This window comes from Rhinatrema bivittatum, chromosome 8, assembly GCF_901001135.1.
Source record: "Rhinatrema bivittatum chromosome 8, aRhiBiv1.1, whole genome shotgun sequence".
Classification (NCBI taxonomy): domain Eukaryota; kingdom Metazoa; phylum Chordata; class Amphibia; order Gymnophiona; family Rhinatrematidae; genus Rhinatrema; species Rhinatrema bivittatum.
In genome coordinates, this window is record NC_042622.1 from 251,913,427 (window position 1) to 251,939,957 (window position 26,531).

Below are 26,531 nucleotides of genomic sequence, written 5' to 3' on the forward strand. Positions count from 1 at the left end.
AACGCTGACTGTAAGGGTCGCATATGAGCGAAAGCACAGGGAACCAATTCCAACGTTGAAGTCATGGACCCCAACATATGAAGGTAATCCCAGACTATTGGCATGGGCTTGGCTAACAAGCGCAGAGCTTGATCCTGTAATTTGATCATGCGTTCCCGCGTGAGAGACACCGTTCCCCAATGAGTGTCGAACAAGGCTCCCAAAAACTCCAGAGATTGAGAAGGAACCAGGCGACTTTTGGCCGTATTGATCACCCAGCCGAGCTTTTGTATGTAACAAGTGTCTGCGAACAAGTAACAAGTGAATCACCCATTGAACCGCTTCCTGACAAAGCCGCTCCGACTTTGCACGAATCAGCCAATCGTCCAGATACGAGTGTACTAGGAAACCTTCTCTGCGAAGATGCGCTGCTACCACCACCATAATCTTGGTGAACGTTCGAGGCACGGTTGCGAGGCCGAACGGCAATGCCTGGAACTGGTAATGTTGACCCATCACGGTGAACCTTAGGAATCGCTGGTGCTCTGCAAGGATTCCGATATGAAGATAAGCTTCCTTGAGGTCCAGGGATGCTAGAAACTCTCCCTGCCTCACTGAAGTGATCACAGACCTTAGGGTCTCTATACGAAAGCGAGGTATTCGCAGACACCTGTTAACGCTCTTTAGGTCGAGAATCGGACGAAAGGTTCTTTTTTTCTTTGGTACTATGAAATAAATGGAATAACGGCCTCTGCGAAGGTCGTGCGGCGGTACCAGCACAATCGCGCTGAGGTCGCGAAGGCGTCTCAGTGTCTCCCTTACTGCTCGGCATTTGTCTGAAAAACTGCAAGGCAATACCAGGAAACACTGGCGGGGCTGCCGTGCAAAATCTAATGCGTAACCTTGACTTATCACCTCTAGGACCCACTGATCCGAGGTGATTCTGGTCCACTCCTCGTAAAACCAAGACAACCTGCCTCCGACCACTGGCACCGAGGTGTGGACCGGCTGTACATCATTGCGAAGGCTTTCCACTCTGTGCGTTCTGACCGGCCCCAGGTCGGCCGAAGCGGCGCCCGCGAAAGGACTGCGAATACATCTGCTGCCGGTTGGCACTAAGACGAAAAGAGGAAACCGACCCTCAAAGTCAGAGGTCTCTGACCTCCACGAAAACGGGAACGGGACGGAGGAGCCCCTCTAGACCTTGGTCTGTCCTCCGGTAGGCGATGCACCTTGTTCTCGCCTAGAGACTCAATTAGATCCTCCAATTCTTTTCCAAACAACTTGCCCTTAAATGGCAGCAAACCCAACCGGGCTTTAATGATACATCTGCCACCCAATGGCGGAGCCACAACAAGCGTCGTGCCGACACTGCTGAAACCATGGATCTAGCCGATGTGTGAAGTAAATCATAAAAGGCATCCGCACTTTAGGCAATCACCGCCTTCTAAACGCCCCGCCTGAAGTGCTTCCTCTGGTGAAAGATTCGTTGGCCAACAACTGTTGTACCCACCGAAGTCCCGCTCGCAAAGAGAAATTACTGCAGATAGCCGCACGAATCCCTAGTGCGGAGACTTTGAATATCTTTTTAAGCTGTATCTCTAGCTTACAATCTTGTAAATCTTTAAGAGCCGTCTCCCCGGTAACCGGGATGGTGGTCTTCTTTGTGACCGCCGCCACAGCCGAATCTATCTTTGGGACCTTCAACAGCTCCAACGGCTCCTCAGGCAGGGGGTAGAGCTTATCCATCACTTTAGCCACCTTAAGGCCCAAATCCGGGGTATCCCATTCCTTGAAGAATACATCCGACACTGAAAAATGCAATGGAAAGGCGGATGGAGGACCTCTCAGACCCAAGACCACCGGGTCTGTAGTCCCCAGCCTGGACTCTGCCTGCGGCAACTGTATGCCTATCTCTCCAAGAATCGCCGGGATAAGGGGCCCCAACTCGTCTCGCCTAAAGAGACGTACTACTTTGGGGTCATCCCCGTCTGCCCCAAGGGTACTACTCAGGCTACCTGACAACTGCTAGTTGTCCCTGTCAACCCCCCTCGGGGGCTGGGACGGCGGGTCCTGGTCCCCCTGTTGTTCCTCTGGCTCATCAGTGTCTGTAGAGGTATCCGGATCTCCCCGTGGGGCCCGCAGTCTGAAAGGCTAAGGCCCCTCGGCGGTATCAGATGCCTGGACGGGCCTAGCCCGCTTCCCCGATCCTGGCAAAGGGTCTGGATCGTGAGACCCCTGTGGTCTTTTCCTCGCTAATCTACGAGCCTTGAATGCCTTGTGCATTAATAATACAAACTGAGGAAAAGGAAGAGTCTGAGGACCAATCCGCGGGATCCCCTTCAGGGACCTCCGAATCACTTGGACATTGTGGCCTCACAGGTTTGTCCCCCTCAGGGACCCTGCATTGGAGTGATAAACGCTGCGGTGAGTCATCCTCCCCCTGATCTGTCGGGGGCACGGGAGCCGCGGGACCCAGAGGAAACAAAATGGCAGACGTTCCCACCGACGCAGAGTCTCTGGAGCCCAAAATGGCGCCCGTTCCCACGCTCCACGGGGACGGGCCTGCCCCTGAACCGGGCTTGTTCCCCAGAGCTGCTGCTCTCAATGGCACCCGTCCCCGGGTTACGTCCGGGGCCGCTGCCACCCCTTCGCCCCCCGAAACACAGCTTGAACAGAGGTTATCCCGGGAGAGGTGCGCCCGCGCAGTGCTGCAAGCTCGGCAAATCGCCTGTCGCGGCACGTCTAAAACTTTAAAAGCAGAGATAAAAACAAAACCACGAGGCGCACTGACCCACAGCGCACTGCCCCCCCCCCCCCAAACACGGCCGGGAAGCAAAGACAAGGAATTCCGATGACAAATAAACACAAGAAAAAACTTTTTTTTTTTTTTTTTTTAGAAACTATAATTAATCGATCGCTGCCAGCTCCGGGACCACCTGGGGGGAGTGAGCCGGGCTCCCTGTGTCACCCCCAGTGAGGAAAGATATGCTGGTAAGTGGGAAAACCCCCACACTTCAGCGGCCTCTGAAACCAGGGGGGATGGTCCCCTCAGGACCTCACAACCCCCTGGGAGGCATGAGACTGGACCTGCAGGCAAGCCACTGCAGTCCCAAGACTAACCTAACTACCACTTTCACTTTTTCTCTTCTCTTCTTTTTTTTTTTTTTAAACTAACTAGGCCTCAGCACAGACTGTAGGTTTTGCACCCCCTCCACCTGCTAGGAGACAGAAGAATACTGCCAGACTGTAAGTGGCACCAGCCTAGATAAGGCGGAGTTTTGTTTGTAAACATCTGCCTCCATCTGCTATGGGGGGGGGGCGCAAAACCCAGGAGTCTGGACTGATCCAGGTACGTACAGGGAACACTGGTTGCAAGGATTTATAATCTTCCTCCTGCTAAGGAAAAACAACAAGACGATCTCCTGTGGGACAAGATCTCAAGTTTCTGATGATAGTTTGGACAGAACTGGGGCTTCGGAAATGTCAGACAATTCCTTGGCTAAACCCTCATTCTTTCCTTAGCACTGGACCTTGATAGAGACTGGCTTCTTAGGTTTATTTTTAGATCAGAGTGAATTTTTTTTCTTTAATGTAAGGCCAAGGTGTTTCCCAGTGTAGCTAAAATCACACAGAAAAAGCACAGACAGTTGTACTGATGAGGCCTAGAGTATTGCAATTGAGTGCTCAATTATTTTTTAAATCTCCTTGTAAATGTTATGCTACGTGTAAGGATGTTTCCTATATTTTGTTTGAGCCCTCGCAATTAACATTTTGTGTGTGAAAATTTGTGCATCAGGACCAACCAGCATCTTTGGATTTTATCCCTGTAGTAACATTTGGATTCTGCTCTGCTGTTCTCCAACAATTACATTGATTATGAGGCTTAATCAGGATTTCTTTTCTTTTTTTCTCCCCTTGGATTTTGGTAGACTAGTGATTAAAGCTACATTTGTTACAAATTTTTCTTTTTTCTTGTATTTTGTTGATTTCTAAAATGTAACTTCTTGTTTTCCTCTCAAAATTATCTTGAAGTATGTAAAATTAAAACTTTCTATAAAAAAAAAAAAAAAAAAAAAAGAAAGAAAGTCAAGGCTGTATGAACAAGGGCAGATAACCAACAGGAAAAGTTTGTTTCAAAGATTTGTCCACAGGGTGGCAGCATGGATCCACAAAAGATATTACACACTTGTAATCGAGTAATATTCTGACAGGAAACATTTATTTTATTTTATTTATTTTAAGTTTTTCAATACCGGCATTCGCGATGGATATCGCATCATGCCGGTTTACAATTAACAAGTGGAGAAGGAACAAAATAATAATAAATAATAATAATAATAAACATTAAACATGTCAGAAGGTATTGGATACCAAAATTTGTAGTGGTAGCTGTTGCTTATGCATCAGTTTTTGCACAATCCGGGGTTAAAATTAATCAATTAGCATAAACACCAACATTATACATGCAGTGATGACTGCATAAAGCATATGACTTAGCATGAGAATTGAGCTTATAGCAATTAGACCCACACACAACAGTACATTTTGCTTTTTTTTTTCCTTCACAAACTAAAATGACACAATCAGCATATGATAGTTTGTTCCCTCAGTTCTGTTCTGATTCTGTAGTATCCTCCTGTACCTCTGAGCATCCTGCTTAATTAGAAACTGCCTCAACAGCAGCTCCTCCAGCCCAAATTTTTTTCCTTTACCCTTCTTCCCTTATGGCACAGCTGTCACAGAGACAGTCCTTGCTATGGGAAAAATAAATAAAGGGGCGCCCTCAGACCCTTTATAAACTGGCTGTGTGTGCATCTTGAATTCCATGCAGTGGTGTTGCAGTTGTGCAAGGGGGACTCTCTCCCTAGCTGGGGGCCAAGAAAGTTGCCTTTGTGGTATACCCAGCCTCTGCTGCCCTGAGGGACAAAAAGCTGGATCCAGGAACAAGACTGGTTGAGTAAACTAGGTTATAAGGAGGTATTATTATGACTCCCTACACCACAGGAAATGTCTCACAGGGTTGTCAGGGACAACTTAAGAGTTCCAGAATTCTGGTTCTCTCGCAAATATATATCATACCTCAGCGGGCCTGCTATTTAGAGGACCTGGGTTTGGTCCTCCGTTCCCTGAATTGGTCAAGGCAGAGGATGCTGTGGAGGAAGCGTTCACAACCCCTGGTGAGAAGGGAATCTCAGTCGTCGCTTAATGGTGAGCAAGCTCCAGAGGGGGGCCATGGTTTGTGAACCTATGCTAAGAACCGCCACTGCAATGGCTGGGCTATGGGGAGGAGGGGGTAAGAGAGGGGAATGGTAGGAAAAAAATAGTGGAAAAACCATGGGTAGTTATGAATGAAGACTCGCAGAGCTGTAGCCCAATAAAGCCCGGTTCTGATTAAGGTGGAAGCATAATGGAGAAGGAAGACGCTGCCAGGCAAAAAAAAAATACAATAATTTAAAAATATGCATATTGGAACGAACCATCCAACTCTCACAAGCACAGAAAGGGAGATAAACATGATACCCACTCTTTGGGCTTAATGCAGTAAAGAAGGGGGTAGGCAAATCTGTCAGAGTGCCACAAGGCTGTTGGGTTTGCAGGAGATCCGCAATGAACGCAAATACATCTCATGCATGTTCAGTGTGGATACTCTGAAAACCTGATTGGCATTCAGCACTCAGACTGCAGTTGCTGACTCCTACTTTGGGCTTTATAAGAGTAAAGAGTGGAATTCATGTTTATCTCCATTTCTATACTTGTGAGAGTTGGATGGTTAGCTCCAAAATGCATATTTTAAAATTTATTTATTTTTTGGCCTGACAGCTTCTTCCCCATTTTGTAGCTACAGGGAAAATGCTTCGTACATAAGCCTCTATGATTGAGTAGGGAAAAAAAAATAGATGAGGATGACAGATGTTTCAAAAGCCAAAATGTGTAGAAGTAATGTGTAGCCTCCACAGCTTTACACAAGTTGGCTTTTACACTTGCATTCTTCTATGTTTGTTATGTTACATGAACAAGTTCAACCATTATGGTACCCACAAAGAATAAAATCAGATTTTAAAAAGTGGTTTGTTTTTCCTTCCTGGACTGGGGAGAGTATATGACTATGCCTGGGGAAGTCCAGATTCCTGCTCAAACTCAGCTGATCAGCAGCACAAAGAGAAGTTAGCAAGACGTTTCTCTACCAATATCTTATTCTATTTGTTGCTTGCATGGTCTGATATAGGGATGGTGATCTCCAGTCCTTGAGTGCCACAAATGGGCCAGGTTTTCAGGATATGCTCAATGAATATGCATGAAAGATTTGCATACAATGGAGGCTGTGCATGCAAATCTCTCTCATATTCATTGTGGATATCCTGAAAACCTGGCCCGTTTGTGGCACTCAAGGACTGGAGATCGCCATCCCCGGTCTAATACTTAAGAGGCCATGAATGGTGAAACTGGGAGAACCAGATTTTAATCCCACCTCCATTCACCTGAAGAAATACATCAGTGAAAAGAGAAAAGTTCAAAGTGGTATAGTGAAATTGAAAGGTGGAAAGGATCAGTGTGTGGAGAGAGACGAAGAAATGGCAGAAATATTAAACAAATACTTCAGTTCTGTGTTCACTAAAGAGGACCCTGGAGAAGGACCGTCACTAGTTAACAAGAAACTGGAGGGGAGTGGAGTAGATGTAACTCCATTTACAGTAGAAAATGTATGGGAAGAGCTGGAGAAACTGAAAGTGGACAAAGCTATGGGGCCTGATGAAGTTCATCCCAGGATACTGAGAGAGCTCAGAGATGTGCTGGCGGACAGGCTGTGTGACCTGTTCAATAGATCCCTAGAAAAGGGAGTGATGCAGAGTGATTGGAGAAGAGTGGTGGTGGTCCCGCTTCACAAGAGTGGGAACAGAGAAGAGGCTGGTAACTACAGACCAGTTGGCCTCACTTCGGTGGTGGGAAAAGTAATGGAGTCACTGTGAAAGAGAGAATAGTGAACTATCTACAGTCGGGAGAATTGCTGGACCAGAGGCAGCATGGATTCACCAGGGGAAGATCCTGTCAGACAAATCTGATTGACTTTGACTGGGTAACCAAGGAATTGGATCAAGGACGAGCGCTCGATGTCATCTACTTCGATTTCAGCAAAGCTTTTGATACGGTCCCCCACAGGAGACTGGTGAATAAAATGAGAAGCTTAGGAGTGAGTGCCGAGGTGGTGGCCTGGATTCCAAACTGGTTGACGGACAGAAGACAATGTGTGATGGTAAATGGAACTCTCTCTGAAGAGAGAGCGGTTTTAAGAGGTGTACCGCAAGGATCGGTGTTGGGACCGGTCCTGTTCAATATCTTTGTGAGCGACATTGCGGATGGGATAGAAGGTAAGGTTTGTCTTTTTGCGGACGACACTAAGATCTGCAACAGAGTGGACAAGCCAGAAGGAGTGGAGAGAATGAGACGGGATTTAAGGAAGCTGGAAGAATGGTTGAAGATATGGCAGCTGAGATTCAATGCCAAGAAGAGCAGAGTCATGCATATGGGGAGTGGAAATCCGAATGAACTGTATTCGATGGGGGGAGAAAGGCTGATGTGCACGGAGCAGGAGAGAGACCTTGGGGTGATAGTGTCTAATGATCTGAAGTCAGCGAAACAATGTGATAAGGCGATAGCTAAAGCCAGAAGAATGCTGGGCTGCATAGAGAGAGGAATATAGAGTAAGAAAAGGGAAGTGATTATCCCCTTGTACAGGTCCTTGGTGAGGCCTCACCTGGAGTACTGTGTTCAGTTCTGGAGACCGTATCTCCAAAGAGACAGAGACAAGATGGAGGCGGTCCAGAGAAGGGCGACCAAAAAGGTGGAGGGTCTTCATCGAATGACTTATGAGGAGAGATTGAAGAATCTAAATAAGTACACCCTGGAGGAAAGGAGGAGCAGAGGTGATATGATATAGACTTTCAGATACTTGAAAGGTTTTAATGATCCAAAGACAACGACAAACCTTTTCCGTCGGAAAAAAATCAGCAGAACCAGGGAGGGTCACGAATTGAAGATCCAGGGAAGAAGACTCAGAACCAATGTCAGGAAGTATTTCTTCACGGAGAGGGTGGTGAATGCCTGGAATGCCCTTCCGGAGGAAGTGGTGAAGACCATAACTGTGAAGGACTTCAAAGGGGCGTGGGATAAACACTGTGGATCCATAAAGTCTGGAGGATGTGAATGAATGTGGAAAAAAGGATTTGCATTCACAAAAAAGCGGGGAGTAGCTTGCTTGTTACGGCGGTTACTACCCCAAACCAAATAAGCCTGATACTTCACTTTCAATGCATATCCAGCATAGCTCTCTGCTTCAACAGCAGGGGGAATGAAGAAAAGTGGATCTATATACAGACAACAACCATCAAGGACTGAATTGGGTAAACAAATAAGCATGGGTGTAGCTTGCTTATTGCGGCGGTTACTACCCCTAACTAATTAAGCTAGATATTTCACTTAGATGCAGCTCCAACACTGCTCTCTACATTAATGGTGGGGGTGGAAGGGAAATAGAACTAAAAGGTTACTAAGAGCCAAGAGTAACAAAGTATGAAAAAAGTGTGAAACTTGCTGGGCAGACTAGATGGGCCGTTTGGTCTTCTTTTGCCGTCATTTCTAAGAAAACAACTGCTTACTGTATCTATGATCAAACAAACTGGGAGTTCTTAGGACAATGGATCTTGAACAGTGCTGGATGCACTGATAGCATAGATGAAAAACTGATAGTTTGTAAATTTGGCTAAAAATGTGTTACAATGCCTATCATCTTTCAGTAGCCACTGCTACTACTGACATTATTTAATGTTCAGGTACTTGCCAGGTACTTGTAATCTGGATTGGCCACTGTTGAAAACAGGATACTGGGCTTGATGGACCCTTGGTCTGACCCAGTATGGCAACCTGGGATACTGATGCAGAGCTCACAGCATACTATTTAGTTAGGAAAGGGATGCCTTCTTAGTTGGCCAAATAAAATACCCATGTTCTTTCTCCTAAAAATTCTCAAACACCAGAACATTTCAATGGATGGCCTTCTTATGAATTTTGAAATGACAGTAGGCAAGTTATCAGAAAATGAAAGCCCTACTGTAGGTGTTATTCAATAAACTGAGTGCAATGGAGGTGGTGGTGAAGAGGACATTATCTGAATTCAAGAAAGCATGGGATAAATCAAGGATCTCTGAGGAAGTGGTAGGGAATATAAAAGTTGGTGTGGACAGGCAAACTAGATAAAAACATGATGGCAGAGACCATATGGCCTATGTTAAACCTTCTGATCGCAGTATCACTAAGGAAATTGGCTTGTTCTTTTTAAATGGCAAGATAATCCTGCCCTGTTCCAATTAACAAGTTCTGATATTAATGAAGACAATGATGGCACCACAAAGCATCTAGACCACTACTTTCAAAGAAGCAAATTTTGTCCTATTAACTCTCCAACCACTGTAAAGTATTGTTTGTTGGTTCTGTACCCAACAGACCAGGGCTGGCTAACTCTGATCCTTGAGAGCCAAAAATAGGCCAGGTTTTCAGGATATCCATAATGAATATGCATGGAATAGATATGCATGCACTGCCTCCACTGTATGCAACTCTCTCATGCATATTCTTTGAGAATATCTTGAAATCCTGGCTTGATTGTGGCTCTTGAGGACTAGAGTTGGCCACTCCTGTAACAAGCTAATCATTTTATTAGTAACACAAATGCACCAGAAAACTTATTTCCATAATTCTGAAAAATGCATTGTTCAGCTTTTAAAAGCTCTTGTCCCCACCCCAACTATTATAATTATTTATTTATTTAAAAACTTTTTTATACCGGCATTCGTAGGACACATCATGTTGGTTTACAAATAACTGAGAAAGGAAAGGAAATTACAATGAACAGGGGAGGGGTTAACTGGGTGATATACAAAGTAGAGGAGAGGAGAGTCAAACAGGCAGCGTTACAAAAGAACCAGTATACAAGGTTAATTGGCATGTGCACTTGGGATATTTAGTATATGAAACTTATTTACAGTAGGACATGGGCAGGTGCACGTAGGAACGATTAAGGGGGGGGGGGGGTAGTGGGAATTAAAGTCTCAGTGCCACTATGCTTGGCATCAGAATTCCTAGCAGTCACCAACCACACTAATATTTGTGAAGTATGAATACAGAATAAACAAGTGAAGTGGGGGCTCAGGAATGGAGATTTTTAAAAACAAGGGGCAGGGGCAGTCATAAAAGCTACACCCCTAGCAGTCAAGAAAGTGGGAAATATTGGGGAAGGTAGGGTGCACAATTTTTATACTGCCCTGGTGGAATCCCTTTGAAAATTCGGGTCAGCAGGAAATGCAGGCATTTAATTCATAATAACTTGATGTCTTTCACCTTTCCCAATGCATCAAAGCAAGGTACAATATAAAAACTCAGAAATACAATTAAAAATACTCACATTCTAGGAATAAGACTAGAAAAATCAAGAGAACCAAGAAACGGCCAAGATGAAACTCCAGAGAACACTGCAGGTACCTTACTGCTGCTTTAATAATCTTTTTTGTACCTTAAAATGAAAACTTTCATACCTTCCAAGGGCTCTGAAAGCTATGCAGTTGAGGTTTTTAAAGATTTATGCAGGAGAATCAATGGATTGCAAAAACTTAAAAATGCTGATAACGCCAACAAAAGCAGAATGAAAAGGTAAATATCAAAAGGAAGGTGCAAAGGTATTGGGAGACTCTAGTAAAAAAATAAAAATGCAGACGCAAAAATGTTAAGAGATGAAAAACGCAGAATGCCAATGGCTTGGAGGGCATGGAAGCCATTGCTTTGTGCCTCTCCATTCTGGACAGAGTGCAAGGGGTAAATGCCAGAGCCCTGCAGGGCATGGGTTCCAGTCTCTATAATGGAGGGCAAAAAGCAGAGTGCAAGAGGAAAATGCCAAAGAACTGAAGAAGAGAATATTAGCTCTAGAAAGCTAATGTATTTAGACCAATAAAGTATATACATAGTTTTTTTTAAATTTTGTTAACCTTTCTTTCTCTACATTCAAATTAACTAACCAAATTACTTTATCGAGAGACCTGGTTGGCAAGGATACCAGTTTCTAAAATGGAGAGAGTTGAGCAGATCAGCAGCAGGCCAGGTGCCCACTGAAGATTACCTGATGGGGAACACGGACCAATTTACGAACTCTCAGGAAGCCATTACAGCCGCCGTCTCCAGAACCGAACCCCCGAGGCCCAGTCGGGATTGCGCCACCCACACAGCCTTCCACTGCTCCTTCCGGCACCCGACGGCAGGGCGGAGTCAAGAGGCATGTCCCGGAAGCATCGCTGTACTGCGGGGAGCCGAGCCGAGGGAAAGCGAGGCCGAGCTCGAGAGAGGCTCCGCCCCTGCCCCGAGTAAACCCGAGAGAGGCTGAAGCCCTGCTCGAAGTTTTCCAAACTCGGGTCTCAGTAAACCCGAGGGAGGCCCGGGCCAGGCCCAAGGCAGCTCGAGGCCAAGACAGGGTTGTTATGAGAGAGGCTCAGGCCAGACCCAAGGCAGCCCGAGGCCAAGCGCGGAGAAGTCGGAGAGACTCCGAGCTCGAACATATTAGAGCTCAGGGTCCGATAGAGATCAACACTAGACCCCAAAGAATCAGAAGCCAAACCCGGTTAAATCCAAGAGAACCCGAAGCCAGGCCTAGGGCAGCTCGAGGCCGGGCACGGGTAAATCCAAGAGAACCCGAAGCCAGGCCTAGGACAGCTCGAGGCCAAGCCCAGGTAAATGTGAAAGAGATCGAGGCCAGACTCAAGGCCGCCCTAGCCCAGGATGTGGTAAATGCAAGAGAGATTGAAGCCAGACCCAAAGCAGCCAGAGGACAGGCCCGGATGAGTCTGCGAGATACCGAGGCCAGTCTCACAAGAGCCCAAATCCAGGCACAGAGGAATCTTAAAGTAGCCCAACCCAGTCCTGAGCAAGTCCAAGGCCAGGCCCAAGATGATATGAAAGAGGTAGAGCTCAAGCCTGAGAGAGTCCATCCCCAAAAGCATCTCAAAGACACAGAAATAGTCCAAGCCCAGGACTGCAAAAGTCTGAAAGGCACCTCACTTTGGCCTGAACAATTCGAAGCCCAAATCCAAAACATTCTGAAAGAGGACAAACAAAAGTCTGAGGTAGTCCAAATCCAGGACAGAGACATTCTAAAAGAGACTAAGCAAAGGTCCAAGAGATTCCAAGCCTTGGTGCAGAAAAGTTTGAAAGAGACTGAGCCCAGGCCTGAAAGAATCCAAATTCAGAGCCAAGAGAGTCTGGAACAGACTGAATTTTGGCCCAAGGTAGTCCAAACCCAGGACCAAGAGAGTTTGGAAGAGACCAAGCCAATTCCTGAGGAATTCAGAGTCCAGGCTCTAAAGGATCTGATAGAAATTGAACCTAGGCCCGAGAGATTTCAAGCCCAAACCCAAGGGAGTCCAAGAAACACAGAGCCAAGGACTGAGAGACTTAGCAGTCAAGCACAAATAAAATCTAAAGAGAGGGAGCCCAGCATTGAGAGAGTTCAAATCCAAGCTCAAGCGAATCCAAGAAAGAACAGTTGTAAAGGTCAGCTTCAAGCCCGAGTGCATCCCAAAGAGTCTGAACTCCGGCTTGAGAGAGTCCAAAGGCATATCATAGAAAATCTGAGAGAGATTGAGTCCATGTCTGAGTCAGCCCAAGCACAGGGCCAAGAGTTTCCAAGAGGGATTGAACGCAGGCCTGAGAGAGTCCAACTGCAGACCCAAGAGAAATCAAAGCAGGACCTAAGAGAATCCAAGAGAAGACGAGCCCAGAGAATTCAAGTTAAGAATAGAGAGAAGTTGAGTCCAGGCCAAAGAGAGTCAGAGCTCAGACCTGAAAGAATCCAGGATCAAACCCAAGAAAATCTGATCCCTAACTTGAAAGAATATGAATTCAGATGTGAGAAAGTTCAATCTAAGACCCAAGGAAAGGTGAACCCATACCTAACAAAGTCTGAGCTTAAATCTGAGAAAATCCAATTTCATTTTCAGAGAATCCAAGCCCAGGCCCTTCAGAGTTCAATCCCATGCTTGAAAGAATCAGTAAAAGTCCAAGCTAAGACCCAAAAGAGTACAGGCAAAGCTGAGCTCCAAGAATCCAAGTTGAGATTCAGGAAAGTCTGTAGGCAGTTGAACCCAGACAGTCTGAGTCAAACCCCAAGTGACATTGAGTCTAGGCTTGACCGAAACCCAGCTAAGTCCCCAAATAATCAGAATCAAAACCCAAAGGAAAGTGAGCCCAGACCCGAGAGTATATACCAAGACCCAAGAGAGGCCTAGTGAAACAGCCCAAAGAATTTAAGCTGAGTCCTGTAAAGACTGAGTGAAACCCAAGGGAAGCCAAGAGAGTTTCAGCTGTGGCCTGCATGGAGTGGATAAAGTGACCCCAGTACTACTCATTTAGGAAAGCTGACTGATGGGAAGATCTAATGAATACACTGTATCCCAATAGCTTTCATAGAACTTGACATACTTGTAAGTTCATGTTATAACACATACTAGTAGCAGTTATACTTTATAGGTTGTGGCTGCTTTTGAGGACAATAATAGCAGGAAATTCCAGGCCTTGTTGCTTCTAGTAGCTGGGGCAAAAGTCTGAGGCCTCCTTACTCCTGTTTCTTTGAGGACTAGAAAATCCCAAACTCTGCTAACTCTTTGACAGTTGAGGAAGAGAATCATCAGCCCTACTTTGCGTGTTGTAGGGATTCCTCAGCCCCCTGATACTGATAAATTTGTTTTAAGGCAGTGCATTTGGTTCTCATTACAACTAAACCAGTGTAGCTGAAATGGTTCTCTATAGACTAGAACTTTTTAATTTTATGTAATCAGTTTGCTAGCTATGTTGCAGACAGGACTTGAGCATACAGAACTGAATAAAATTAGTTTTCTCCACCAGAGGACACTAGATACCCTGTGACAGCAACAGTTTCTCTTATTAGCAATTTTCAAAACATCTGAAATACACTTAGGCCTGTGATTCCCAAACCTGACCTGCGGATCCCACAACCAGGCAGGTTTACAAGATAGGCCCAATGAATATACATGAAATAAATTTGCATTTAATGGGTCTCTAAAGTATGCAGATTTATTTCATGCATAGTTGTTATGGGGTCACCACAGCAGATTTATGCAGTGTTTTTAACTGTCCATTTGGAGTGATGCTAACTTTTGTTAAAGTGGACCAATTAGGTTCAAACTTGATTAACATTTGGTAAATGCTGCTGCTTGCAGCAATTTAAGAAAGCTAAATTACATACTAAGGCTTTTCCTTTATTCTGTGGTTATAGGAAAAAAAGCATAGTAAATCAGGCCATTTGTGTGAAGGCCAGCTGAGGTGCTAGAATTCACACCATTATTCTTAACCAGTGAAAAAATTGAAAAGTACTATAAAATCCAGGCATATGTGTTATTTTGATGACCTCATTATTGTTTTTCTATAGCATTGATAGTAAAGATAAACAGAGGATATGATGAATGATTAATATAGGCTCTATAGGTACAATAGGTAAGAATGTTTCTTGTTCCATAGAGCTTACAATACTACTAGCCAGGACTTTCCAGTTGCTAAATGTACTGACAACCAGTAAAAATAGGTTCTTAGGATGCTTTCAGTAAAAAAAAAAATAATAATAAAACCAAACCTGATTCTTTATGTTGTAAAATACAAAGTTCTAGTAGCTGTTTTAGTCCTGAAGAAATCTGGAATCTTGTAGGCCTTTAAAGGACCAACAAAACAGGTATAGTAAATGGGCTATAAAGACCCCATTGCTCACATCTGGTCCTATGTGGTCTCGATAGCTCATGTGCAATAGCATCCTTTTTGTTTCTCCATTGAAAGGTCTCGCTATCTACAAAAATTTCAGAAACGGAAAAATAAGTCTAGCAGAGGTGGTAACTAGCTATATCAGTGACAGAATTCAAGCAAGCTTGGGGCAGATACAGAGGACGCCGGTAAGAGTGAGGAGAGGGATATGACCGGGCATTGAGTAGGGTTTGCCAGTGCACAGTAGGCAGGGGCAACTGGGCAAAATGGCTGAGTCAAGAACTCCTTAGCTGCCAACAAATACTGTTTTACTACAGTAGACTTAATATTACTTTCTGGTCACAATGATTAATAAAGCACATAGACACTGAACTCTGTAGTAAGGATATAGATTTCCCCTTCTCCCAGGCATATGGGGAAGTGTCAGATATTAATGTATTTCTAGATGTTTTCTTTTAATACTTGAAGGAGGATAATATAATTATGGTATTAACTAAGGACTCCTAAAGTTAACTTTCATCTTTGCTGGTGCCATATTTTCAACTAGCTCAAATATTACTATTACTATTTAACATTTCCAAAATGATACTAGGCTTATGCAATGCTGAGCAAAACTCTCACTTGACCTCCTTTAGAATGGCTGAACCAATGTTTTGAATGAAAGATTCATAATAATTTTCACACTATAATCAGATAAAGAGTAAATCTAGCCCAGTAAATTTCAGTGGAGAAATAAGACATGATTGGCATATCGATGCTTGGAAACACTGGACATGATCCTAGTAGATGTGCACAGAGACCCTAGGTAACTATGCCAGTTTATGCTTTGTCTTTAAGATGTCCAAAAATTTCATCCAGTACTAGTTGTGAAATTACGACCATATAATTATTCATCCAACCGTAGGCCCCTATTCATGAAGGTGTGTGAAGTTAATGTGTTATAGTGAATAGGCCCCTATTGAAAATAATAGGGTGTGCAATAAATAACACACATTTTGACGCAGTAACATTTATAGCATCTTTGTGAAGAGGAGTCTTAATATATCTTTTGCGGAACCTGCTGATTTCAAAGTGCCATTTCAGCTTTCAGAGCATTTGTGTTTTATCTTTTTAAGAAAATGCCACAAAGATTTGCACCTCTCGGTATACCATGAATAAAATGTCAGGGGAGGCTTTACTACCAATGTATAATTTTTTTGTGGAGGCTTCAGCCTTCAAACAGTATATTGGAGATGGTTTTTAATATTTGACAATGAGATGGTGTAAATCTTACTGTAGGTCAGTGTCATGCTTTTGGTCATGGTAAGGCAAAGAAGTTAATGTACAATACAGGAAGGAAAAAGAAATTGCAGGACTAAAGAAAAGATAAAGGAGAAAATGTGGGCAATACAGGGTGTGAAAATCCCAAAGACAACAAAATAATAGTATAAGAATGGAATGAATCCAGTATCCAACACTGTGATTCTAATAGGGACCTTGATCAAGACCAAAACAGATTTGAGGTTAATTCAATGTTTTAATTATTGTTTGCTATAATCTGGAGTGCCTGGCTCATCTTTTTGAAAACTAAGGAGTAGCCAAGGGAAGGGAATTCAGAACACATGTTTATTTACATTTCTATTTGTTCACTTGACTTTGGCAATGCGATATAGAATACTGTCAAAACAAACTGCACGCTACATATTAGACTTGCTAGCTAACAAAATATCCCACTAATCTGGATTCCTGCTTTTTATGAACTTCATGTTACTTCTAGGAAATAGTTTTCTTGATAAAGAGTTTTACAGTCAAATATTGTTTTGTTTGTAGATTCAGACATGATTTTCATAGTAACATAATGAACAACAGCAAAGACCTAAAGGTCCATCCAGTGTGCCCAGCAAGTTGTTTAGCGTTGAAACTGCTACTCTGTGCATATATTGACTCTGCATCAAGCCATGGTGCGATGGTACCTTGAGTATTTGTGCAGTTCTGGCCGCCACATCTAAAGAAAGACATAGCAGAACTAGAAAAGGTGCAGAGGAAGGTGACAAAAATGATATAGGGGATGGAACATCTTTCCTATGATGAAAGGCTATTCAGGTTAGGGCTCTTCCCTAACCTGCTGTGGAATCTGTTGCCAGAGGAAGTGATCAAGGCAACTAGCACAGTTTGGTTTGAAAAAGGTTTGGACAAGTTCCTGGAGGAAAAGTCCATAACACATTATTAGCCAGGTAGACTAAACTTAGCTATTGCTATCCCTGGGAGTGAGTAAGAGGAATTAGATCTACTTTATGAGATCTGCCAGGTACTTGCAACCTGGATTGGCCATGGTTGGAGACAGGATGCAGTATGGCCATTTTTATGTTCTTAAATATTGGATTAAAACTGCAAAAGCAGAAATATTTCAGAGCTGAATGGCTTCCCTTGCACTCAGAGAGAGGGCTGTCGAAGGATGCTGGTAACCGCTTTGGAGCATTTGTTCGAAGAGGGCGGTCTACAATTACATATATTAAAATGTAAATGGAGGAGGAGGTGCCCTTAAGCATATGCCTTTTCTGCCTTATTTGAAATCTGTGCTGGTCTGTGGAACCTTCATTCACACCTACCCAGGTCTTATTCCAGGGATGGGCAAGTCCAGTGATTTTTTTGCATTGGAATACTAGCTAATAGTCTCATCTACATGGCATTTACATGTTATGAGTGCTATTAGCTATGCACTGGTTTGGATGTGCATTTTGGACACGCTGATTCCATTATTGCATTCAGAGTTAATCTAGCACGTCCAAAACATGCATCCAACCACACATCAAGCTGTGCGCTAGGCTGAGCGTACTATATTGCAATAGTCTCAAATAAAGTAAACCTTAAAAGAGCAATAAAGGCTAGAGAGCTGAAAATAGCTGGTCTGCTTTTTGCCTCTGTTGCTTTTACTTCTTGAATTTATTCATATTTTCTTATTTGTAATAACATTTTCATGTATTTTTACACATTTTGTAATAAAGGATGTGCATTTATAGTATAGCTGTGCTCTGTGGCGGTATATTTTTACCTGAACCAGCTCATGCATTTTGTGGTTCTTTTAGGGATCAGTAAAACAGCGCTCTGATTTACTCAGATGTGTAATGGTAACCCTGGATAAATGGAAGGACCTTTCAAAAATTAATATCTATAGATGCTGGATCTAGGGGTACTGCAGGCTTCCGTTGTACATGGGTCAAAAACAATTTTTCATATGCTAACAAAAATTGTTCTAACTCTCCTACTAATACTGAAAAACAGAGATGTTAATGTTTCACTACCAAGTTACATGTAATCTATCTAATGTTTAGGTACATGTCAGGTACTTGTGACTTGGATTGGCCACTGCTGGAAACAGGATATTGGGCTTGATGGACCCTTGGTCTGACCCAGTATGGCATATCTTTCTTTTAGTAATGCTTTAACCCTTATCTTTGAAGTGGCATGCTAGCTACAAAAGGCGGAATAGAAATCTCTAATTAAATTTAATATGTTTTCATTAATACTGGTGGCTTACATTGGTGAGTACCTTCAAGGGATCCATTAAGAGTCTGCAAAATTTCATTTATACAAGAGTATCTATGTCAGGTTTTTAAAAATTATTATTTATATTCCACCTTGTATAACTGGTCAGCCATTTCAAAGCATTCAGGTATTGTAGATGTTTCCCTGTTCAGAGAAGGTTTATAATCTAAGTTTGTGCCTTAAGCAAATGGAGGTCGGAAGAAATGACTTGCCTAGGGTCACACAGAGCGTAACCATGTAAACCCTGCCTTCCTTGGTTTGTAGCCTGCTGCTTTAACCACAAAGTTACTCCTGCTTATTGGGCCAATGCAAATAGCTGAGCATTAAAACTGTGCTGAAATTCAGAGCACAGTTTCTTAATACACAAGCTAATTATTTTGAACTCCCGATGCAGTAAGCTAATAGTATGCAAGTACATCGGGAGTTAAAAAATGCAAGTGAAGAAAAGGCTTAGCACACAGCAAAACATGATGTATATGTGTAATTCATATGTTATGCGCAGAAAACATGATTTATGTGCACAAATCATGTTTTCTGCGTATAAAGTATGATTTATATGCACAAAAAATGCTTTCTTCACAAAGAATGTTTTGTGTGCATAAATCATTTTATGCATGGGAAACATTTTGTGCAAATAATGTATTTGCATATAACATGAGTTTCCCGTTGATAGCAGGGCTGAATTAGCCATGCTGTCAAGGGAACTGTCCATCAGGGCCCAGGAGGTGGAGCTTTGTAGTAGAAACAGAGCTTTGCTCTGTACGGCTGCGCATGCCTTTCAGCGCAGAAAACCAGTCTCTCCTCAGTCTGTTTTTACGCACGTGGGAGTGCATGCGGGGCTGATACTTCTCCTCAGCAAACTTTAAAAGAAGTAGGAAGAATGTCGAAAAAACAAGATCCGAGGCCCTCTGGGTTCAAGTCCTGCACTTGTGGCAAGATTATGTCCATCACAGATGGACACGATCGCTGCTACAGGTGCCTGGGGCCGGATCACCAGCAGGCCGCATGCAAACACTGCAGCAGGATGTCGCCGCGGGCCCGCCGGCAGAGGGCCCAGAAGATTCAGGCTCTCCGGCAGGAAGGATCGGGCTGTGCCACACCATCGGAGACACACTCCTCGCCTGGCCTGGAACATCAACAGACCACCACGGTAAGGAGACTGGCCTCAGTCGGACCCTCCACCTCCAGGATGGCCACCTCCAGGAAGGCGGCCATCATGCCCGGAGTCCGAGCCGAGAACGGCGCGACACAGCGGAGGAGACTCGCACCGGCCGGTGCTGAAGAGTGCCGCTAGTGCGTCGGCAGCGTCAACATCGATGACGCCCGAAGCAAAAGAGTCGAGTCGCAGAGCTTCAACAGTGCCGGGATCGACGCACATGACGAAGCATGCGCCGGGGGCGGACGCTCCACTCGGCGCCGGAAGCAAAAATGCCGGCGCAAGTAGCGCCGATACCGATGCAGGTGGCGTCGAAAGAATCACACGCCACACCTCGATCGAAGCCCGCGAAGCAAACTTCGGCGCCGAACCCACAGAGGTCGACGCATTCAAAGCACAAGCATAGAATTCCTGGGACGGAGCACCCGAAAAGCCATACTAGCTTGGCACAGACAATCGGGATACGGCCAGCAACACCTGCCTCGCCATTATTGAGCCGGAGCACATCTCCACATACCCCAGAGATCTGGGGGAGGAAAGAGAAACATAGGAGGCAGGGGGCGCCGAAACACCGGGCTCCGTCAGTACCGGGCACATCCACCGAACCCTCCCAGGGGCAGGGGCACCCTAGTCCTAGGGTGTCTGAAAGATCTGGTTCTCCAAGGAGTATGGGGTATGGTAGATCATCTACTCACTCGGAGGAGGTGTATGTAAGGATCACATCATCATCTTCGTCCTCCCTGGTTGGGAAGTCGCCGGTCCCATCTCGGGGCTCCGGTCACGGCAATGACGACTCGGATCCAGGTCAACCAGTGCCGAAGAAAAGAAAATTAGAGTTGGGTATAACACCCACCGGACCGCCTACCAGTGGCCCATCCCGGAAGCCGAGAATGCCCCCACAGACGAAGGAAGCTTTTTCGCTGCTCTACCACATTAGTGGGCTTCTTTGAAGTACTTGACTCCACTTTCCACCTCTCGCCGTCCTCTACGGGCAGCATGCCACCTTCGTCTCGGAAGGAGGCAGAATCGGAACCACCAAGAAATTCCTTCACAGAGACACTGAAAGGTCTCTCCCCACAGGGTCCTTCTCAACCTACACCCATACCCCCAAAAAGGGTTAAGTCATCCACAGTAGTGGAGTCGGAATCACCACCGTCGTCCCCATCGTCATCCACGGGATACCCTTTTTTTTTTTTTTATAATAAACTGTTTATTCACAGGGTGAACATCAAAAGAATAACACACCAGTACATAACAAACTCAAATGTACAGGCAATACAACAAATCCACTGAAACAACCCTGACTTTTTAAGTATTAACAAATCCACTCCCAACCCCCCCCCTCTCCCCGGTGAAGAGAAGCCAACAACACAAGGCGTTATGTATCAGAACAGAAAACAAAATCAAAGATCATGGGCAGCACAGGTTAACTAACATCCTCATTCCCTAATATACATCAAGGGGAAGACAGATTTAAAGAGGTACCTGACGGTGTGCCAATTGCCACTGCCGGTACCATTTCCATGGTTCAGCAAAACGTGCTAGACGATCATATTTAATTGCAGTTAATTTCTCCATATAATATACCCAATGAAGGCGTCTCAAGACACTATCAAACGGGGAGACATGAGCACTTTGCCAATCTCTAGCTAAACCCCCCCTCATTGCCATTAGAGTGGCCTTCACAAAAGAGCCTTGAGATTTAGGGAGGGTCTCCACCGGAAAATTCAAAAGCGCAATTTGAGGAGTCAATTTTATAGGAGTGAGCAATACCTCGGAGAGCCACTGCTCAAGCTGGTGCCACAGGGGCCGCAACGCTGGGCAGGACCACCACATGTGAAAATAATCACCAATCTGTCCACAGTTTCTCCCAGCACCGAGTGCTTCTGCCAGAAAACATTTTAGACAGCTGGACCGGGGTATAATACCATCAAGCTAAAACTCTATAACTATTTTCCAATAGAGAGGCCGAGATGGTGCTATGGCTAGTCCGCATAAAACACTGGTCCCAGTCGTCATCTGGGACCCTAGTCTCCAAATCTTTTTCCCAAGCCAGGAGAAACTTAGCGGTATAATCAGGCACAGTGTTTAATATACCATAAAGTTTAGAAATAGCCCCCCGCATTTTATGCGCCTTTTCACACATCCCCTCAAATAGGGATTTTCCTTGCAACATATCGGGTAACACCGCCTTAGAGTACAGGAAATGCCGTAATTGGCCATAAGCAAAATAATCTGTGGGCTTCAGGAGAAACTGTGCTTTGAGAGCATCAAAGGATAAGATAGCATCACCCCGCCAAACCTGCCCTATAGTTGTAAGTCCGCTCCGGGCCCAACAAGAAAAAACCCTCCCATCTCTCCCCGCTGGGAAGGCTGCACAACGGCGGATAGCAGTAGAAAAAAACATAGCGCCGAGAACCCACTACCCGGGGGCGCCAGGCCCTCCAAATTGCCATTGTTTGCGCAGTTCAGGGAGAAATTACCACTACATGGGGTAAACAGGTGTCAAAGGACCAAAATCTTTCACGTAAGAGAGGGTCATTCATCATTCCCTCCTCTATCGCCACCCATTGTTTACCAGTGGTCGTATTGTGGAATTCAATAATCGCCTTAAGCTGGGCAGCAACATAATAATTGAGAAAATTAGGAACCCCCAGTCCCCCTCGAGCTTTAGGCTGGTAAAGGACTGTCCGGGACACCCTAGGAGGCTTATCCTTCCAGATAAAATGGAATACTTTCCTTTGCAAATTGCGAATATAGCGCACTGGCACCTGGCAGGGCAGTGTCTGAAAGGGACCCAATTTTTGGGAGAAGGGTCATTTTTATAGCAGCAATACGCCCCAACCAGGACATAGTTAACCTATCCCAACGATCAAGGTCAGAGACCAATTTCTTCATCATGGGGGGATAATTTAAATCAAAGAGCGTCTCAAAAGTAGGACCTAAAAAGACTCCTAAATATTTAATAGCTCTAGGGGCCCACTGAAACGGGAAAAAGCCCTTAAGCCGCTGCTCGGCCTCTAGGCTAAGATAAACCGGCAGCAATTCGGACTTAGTGGTATTAATTTTTAACCCAGATACCCTCCCATAGTCCTCCAAGTCTTGAATCACAGCAGGAAGAGACTGGTCGGGGTTCGTGAGAGTGAATAATATATCATCAGCATACAAAGTGATCTTATGCTGTTCACCCCCAATAAATATACCACGAATCAGTCTATTCTGCGGATTCGTTCAGCCAAAGGTTCAATGCAAAGGGCAAACAAAAGGGGCGACAAAGGACACCCTTATCGTGTGCCTCTCTGGACCTCAAAATCAGTTGAATAGCCCCCATTAAGTTTTAGGCAAGCAGATGGGGAAGCATATAGCGCCCGAATCCAGCTAAGAAAATAGGTATCCATTCCCATCTTGGACAAAACCTTAAAAAGGAAGGGCCAATGAACCCTGTCGAATGCTTTTTCCGCATCGACTCCAAATAAAACTGAGGGGCACTTAAGGCGACGGGCTACATACACAAGGTTAACAACCTTCCGAACATTATCTCCTGCAGTGCGGCCTGGCATAAACCCGCCCTGATCATCATAAATCAGCATGGAAATAATAAAATTTAGACGCTTAGCCAAAACTTTGACCAGCAACTTCAAATCCACATTAATCAAGGAAATAGGCCGAAACGAGCCACAATGAGTGGGGTCCTTACTAGGCTTAGGGATTACAGTAATGCCCGCCCGATTAGAGGAGGGTAGCAATAGCCCCCCCAGACGAAGATAATTAAACAAATCTACTAAAGGGCTAACAAGGAGATCTCTGAACCTTTTGTAAAACAACGGGGTGTAGCCATCAAGGCCAGGTGCCTTTCCAGGCTTCAAGTCAGGTATGGCTTCTAAAACCTCCGCCGCTGTGATGGGATCTCCCAAACATTCCGCCAGACCAGAATCCAGCCTCGGGAGTGAGACATCGGCTAAAAAAGCATCAATGTCCTCATCTTCAATAATAGGGTCCTGAGCATAGAGCTCAGCATAAAATTGATTAAATCGGGCCCAGATTTGTTCCATATCCGTAAGCAAGGCACCCTCCTGGCTGTGAATCCGAGTGATCTGAGAGTGTGACACTCTAGTCTTTAAGGCACGGGCTAATAGGCGGCTAGCTTTATTGCCGTGTTTGTAGTGGGTCTGTTTAGCTAAATCCAATTTATGAGCTACCTCGGCCAAGTCTAGGGACTGCATCCGACAGTGAACCTCCTTGATTTGTAAGAGTAAGTTAGCAGATGGGGCCGTTTGGTGCATACGTTCAAGATTTTGCAGCTGGACCACAAAATCCTGTCGTTTCTGTTCTCTCTCTCGTTTATTAAATGAGGCCAAAGATATAAGTTTGCCTCACAGCACAGCTTTAAGGCAATCCCACCTGACCACAGGAGAGGTATCAGATATGGGGTTTAGTTGTAAGTATTCAGTAATAGCCGACCTAGCTTGCAGCTCAGTTTCCTTGGACTTTATCAGGTAATCATTCAACTTCCAGGGTCTATAACCAGAGGAGTCCCAAAACCCCACCACAGACCACCAAATTGGAGCATGGTCTGACCAAGAAATGCAACCAACCCCTGAAGAGGAGGTAGTTCGTATAAGAGAGCTGTCAATCAGGAAGAAATCGATTCTAGTATATGAATCATGGGGGGCCGAATAAAAAGTGTAATCCCTATCAGCCATATGTTGCTCACGCCATATATCAGTCAAGTGCCAATGGTCCATAAAACGGCGTAAGGCCTTTCTGTCCACCTTTGACTGGTGAGCTCCTGGTTTGGAACTATCCACTAATGGGTTAAGCACTAGGTTAAAGTCACCCCCCACCACCAGTTTCCCACAAGGAGAACCAAGTAATAGGGAATCCAACTCCTGAAGCAGCTCTCTTTGCCGAACATTAGGGCAGTACACATTAACAAGAATTAATAATTCCCCACCAAGTCTTACATGAACAATAAGGAAGCGCCCTTGAGCATCCCAATGAACAGACTCCACCTGAGCGCCCAAGCCCTTATCAATAAGAATTCCCACCACATGATACTTATGAGCAGGAGTATTAGCAGCAAAAATAATGGGGTCATACTGCGGAGCACGGAGCAATCGCTCATCACGCTTACGCAAGTGAGTCTCCTGAATAAACGCAATGGAAGCTTTAAGAGTAAGCAACTCTTTAAGTAAAACCGACCGTTTATAAGGAGAATTCAACCCTTTTACATTAAGAGATGCAAATTTAACCCCCGCCATAATCAGTCAGGGCCCTTACTCCCCCCTTAGCCAAGTCCCATAAGCAGTAATACCAAAGGATCTGAGAATGAGAAACCAGCATAAAACTTAGCCCATTATGTCGTCCTTGATCTCCAATAAACCATAAAACTCTGATACAACGCTGTAGAAAAACCAAAAAAAGAAAAAAAAACTTCCCTTCACCAACCCCATAACATGTAGACACCACCATATTCATGGTGCTCTGTGAGGGGGGGTGCAAACCTGTGACCTTTCCCCCCTCGTTCATAAAATAAGAAAAGAAGAGAAAAAGAAATTACTACTAAGGCATTCCGGTTCCAATCAAGCACACAACTTATGCATCAAAGTCTCTCAAACATATAGGTCCAAAACATTCAACAATGCTGAAGAAAAAGCAATAGTCTCAGCTCAGGTGGATTCCTCCAAGACAGCAGCAGCCTCCGCCGATCGACGCTTCAACCTGGATCCTCGCTTATCCATCTGTTGCCACTTTGGTTTGTCCACAAATTCTCTGGCCGAACGTACTGTGGCAGATGAAGAGGATCGCACAAATCCCAGCGGCTCAAGCAGCGGGTAAGTATCAGCCTCAGATGCTATGCGCTGTAGGTTCCGCCGGGATATCAAATATTTTGAGGATACCCAATGGTCCCACTAATAGTAAATGCAAATCCGCAAGGGTATAGCCATCGGTATCGTATGTTCCCTAGACGCAAAAAGGAGGTCACCACCTGTAAATCACGTCGCTTCTGTAAGGTGGCAGGAGAGAGATCACTGTATAAAGCAACATCATGTCCTTCCCAGGAAATCTTACCCATCTTACGGGCCTGTTGCATAATCTTTTCTTTGAGGGCATAGCTGTGCACACACGCAATAATGTCCTGCGGAACATTTTTCTTGGGAGCCCCCAAGGAGCGGTGTGCTCGATCCAGGACAACATCAGCGTCAGAAAGAGAGTCCTCCGCTTCCCGAGCATTTAATATAGCTTTACAGATCTTGCGTACCACCAGGCCTGCATCCTCAAATCCTTCTGTCTCGGGGATACCACAGAAACGAATATTGGACCTCCGCGAGCGGTTTTCTAAGTCTTCTACTTTGAGGGCCAGGACCTCATTCTGCTTCTGTAGCATAGCCATATCAGTTTTGAGAGAGGTAATATCTGCGGTTTGGTCCTCCATCAGACCCTCCGTGTCCTCGACGCATTTTCCCAGCTCTAGAAGCTCTGTTTTGAAATCTGTAAGTGCGCCTTGCATGTCAGATCGCAAAGACTGGATATCTTTTTGGATCTCCTGGAACCATTGCTGGAAATCCATGGTAGTAGGGCTACAATCAGCCCCAGGAGATCCCTGTATCTCCACGTGGGAGTCGGCTATGGCGTCAGCCATTTTAGGTGTGTCTGGGTCCGTCTGAGCCCGCAGGGCCGCAAATCGCGATCCAGGCGCGTCGTAGGAAAATGCTTTAAGATCTACCGTTTTCTTCTTCGCCGTCATCCCGCACTGATTTGCACTGCCGCACAATGCTTGGGAACCAGAAAAAAGCCTTGTAGTAAACTATAATGAGGGGGCAAGGCAGGAGCTTCCAGCTCACGCGTCTGGTTGCATCAGGTGACGTCACTTCCCCCCATCAGGTGACGTCACTTCCCCCCACGGGATACCCTTTTGATCCCCCAGAGGACGCACCAGAACCATACTCACCCCCGGAAGATCTCTCTTACCCGAAATTCTTGGATAAGATGGGAGCCCTTCTCAACTTAGAGGTGCAAAAGGTGCCCAACCCACTGGCAGAAGCATTGGGGTAGATTTTAA

General features: G+C 45.0%; 2 protein-coding genes across 2 annotated transcripts in view; one reads left to right on the forward strand and one right to left on the reverse strand.

Annotated features, from left to right (window-relative positions):
- TICAM1 (toll like receptor adaptor molecule 1) overlaps positions 1-11,293 on the reverse strand; it is a 58,125-nt gene extending 46,832 nt beyond the window's left edge. Inside the window, exon 1 of the mRNA XM_029614582.1 lies at positions 11,147-11,293. The gene's annotated coding sequence lies outside the window, so the exon portion shown is untranslated. The remainder of the gene's footprint in view (positions 1-11,146) is intronic.
- Positions 11,294-11,303: 10 nt separating this feature from the next.
- LOC115098186 (transcription factor SPT20 homolog) lies at positions 11,304-13,931 on the forward strand. Its single transcript, XM_029614583.1, has one exon. The coding sequence runs from the start codon at positions 11,502-11,504 to the stop codon at positions 13,302-13,304; it is 1,803 nt and encodes a 600-aa protein (XP_029470443.1). The 5' UTR covers positions 11,304-11,501; the 3' UTR covers positions 13,305-13,931.
- The last annotated feature ends 12,600 nt before the right edge of the window (positions 13,932-26,531 follow it).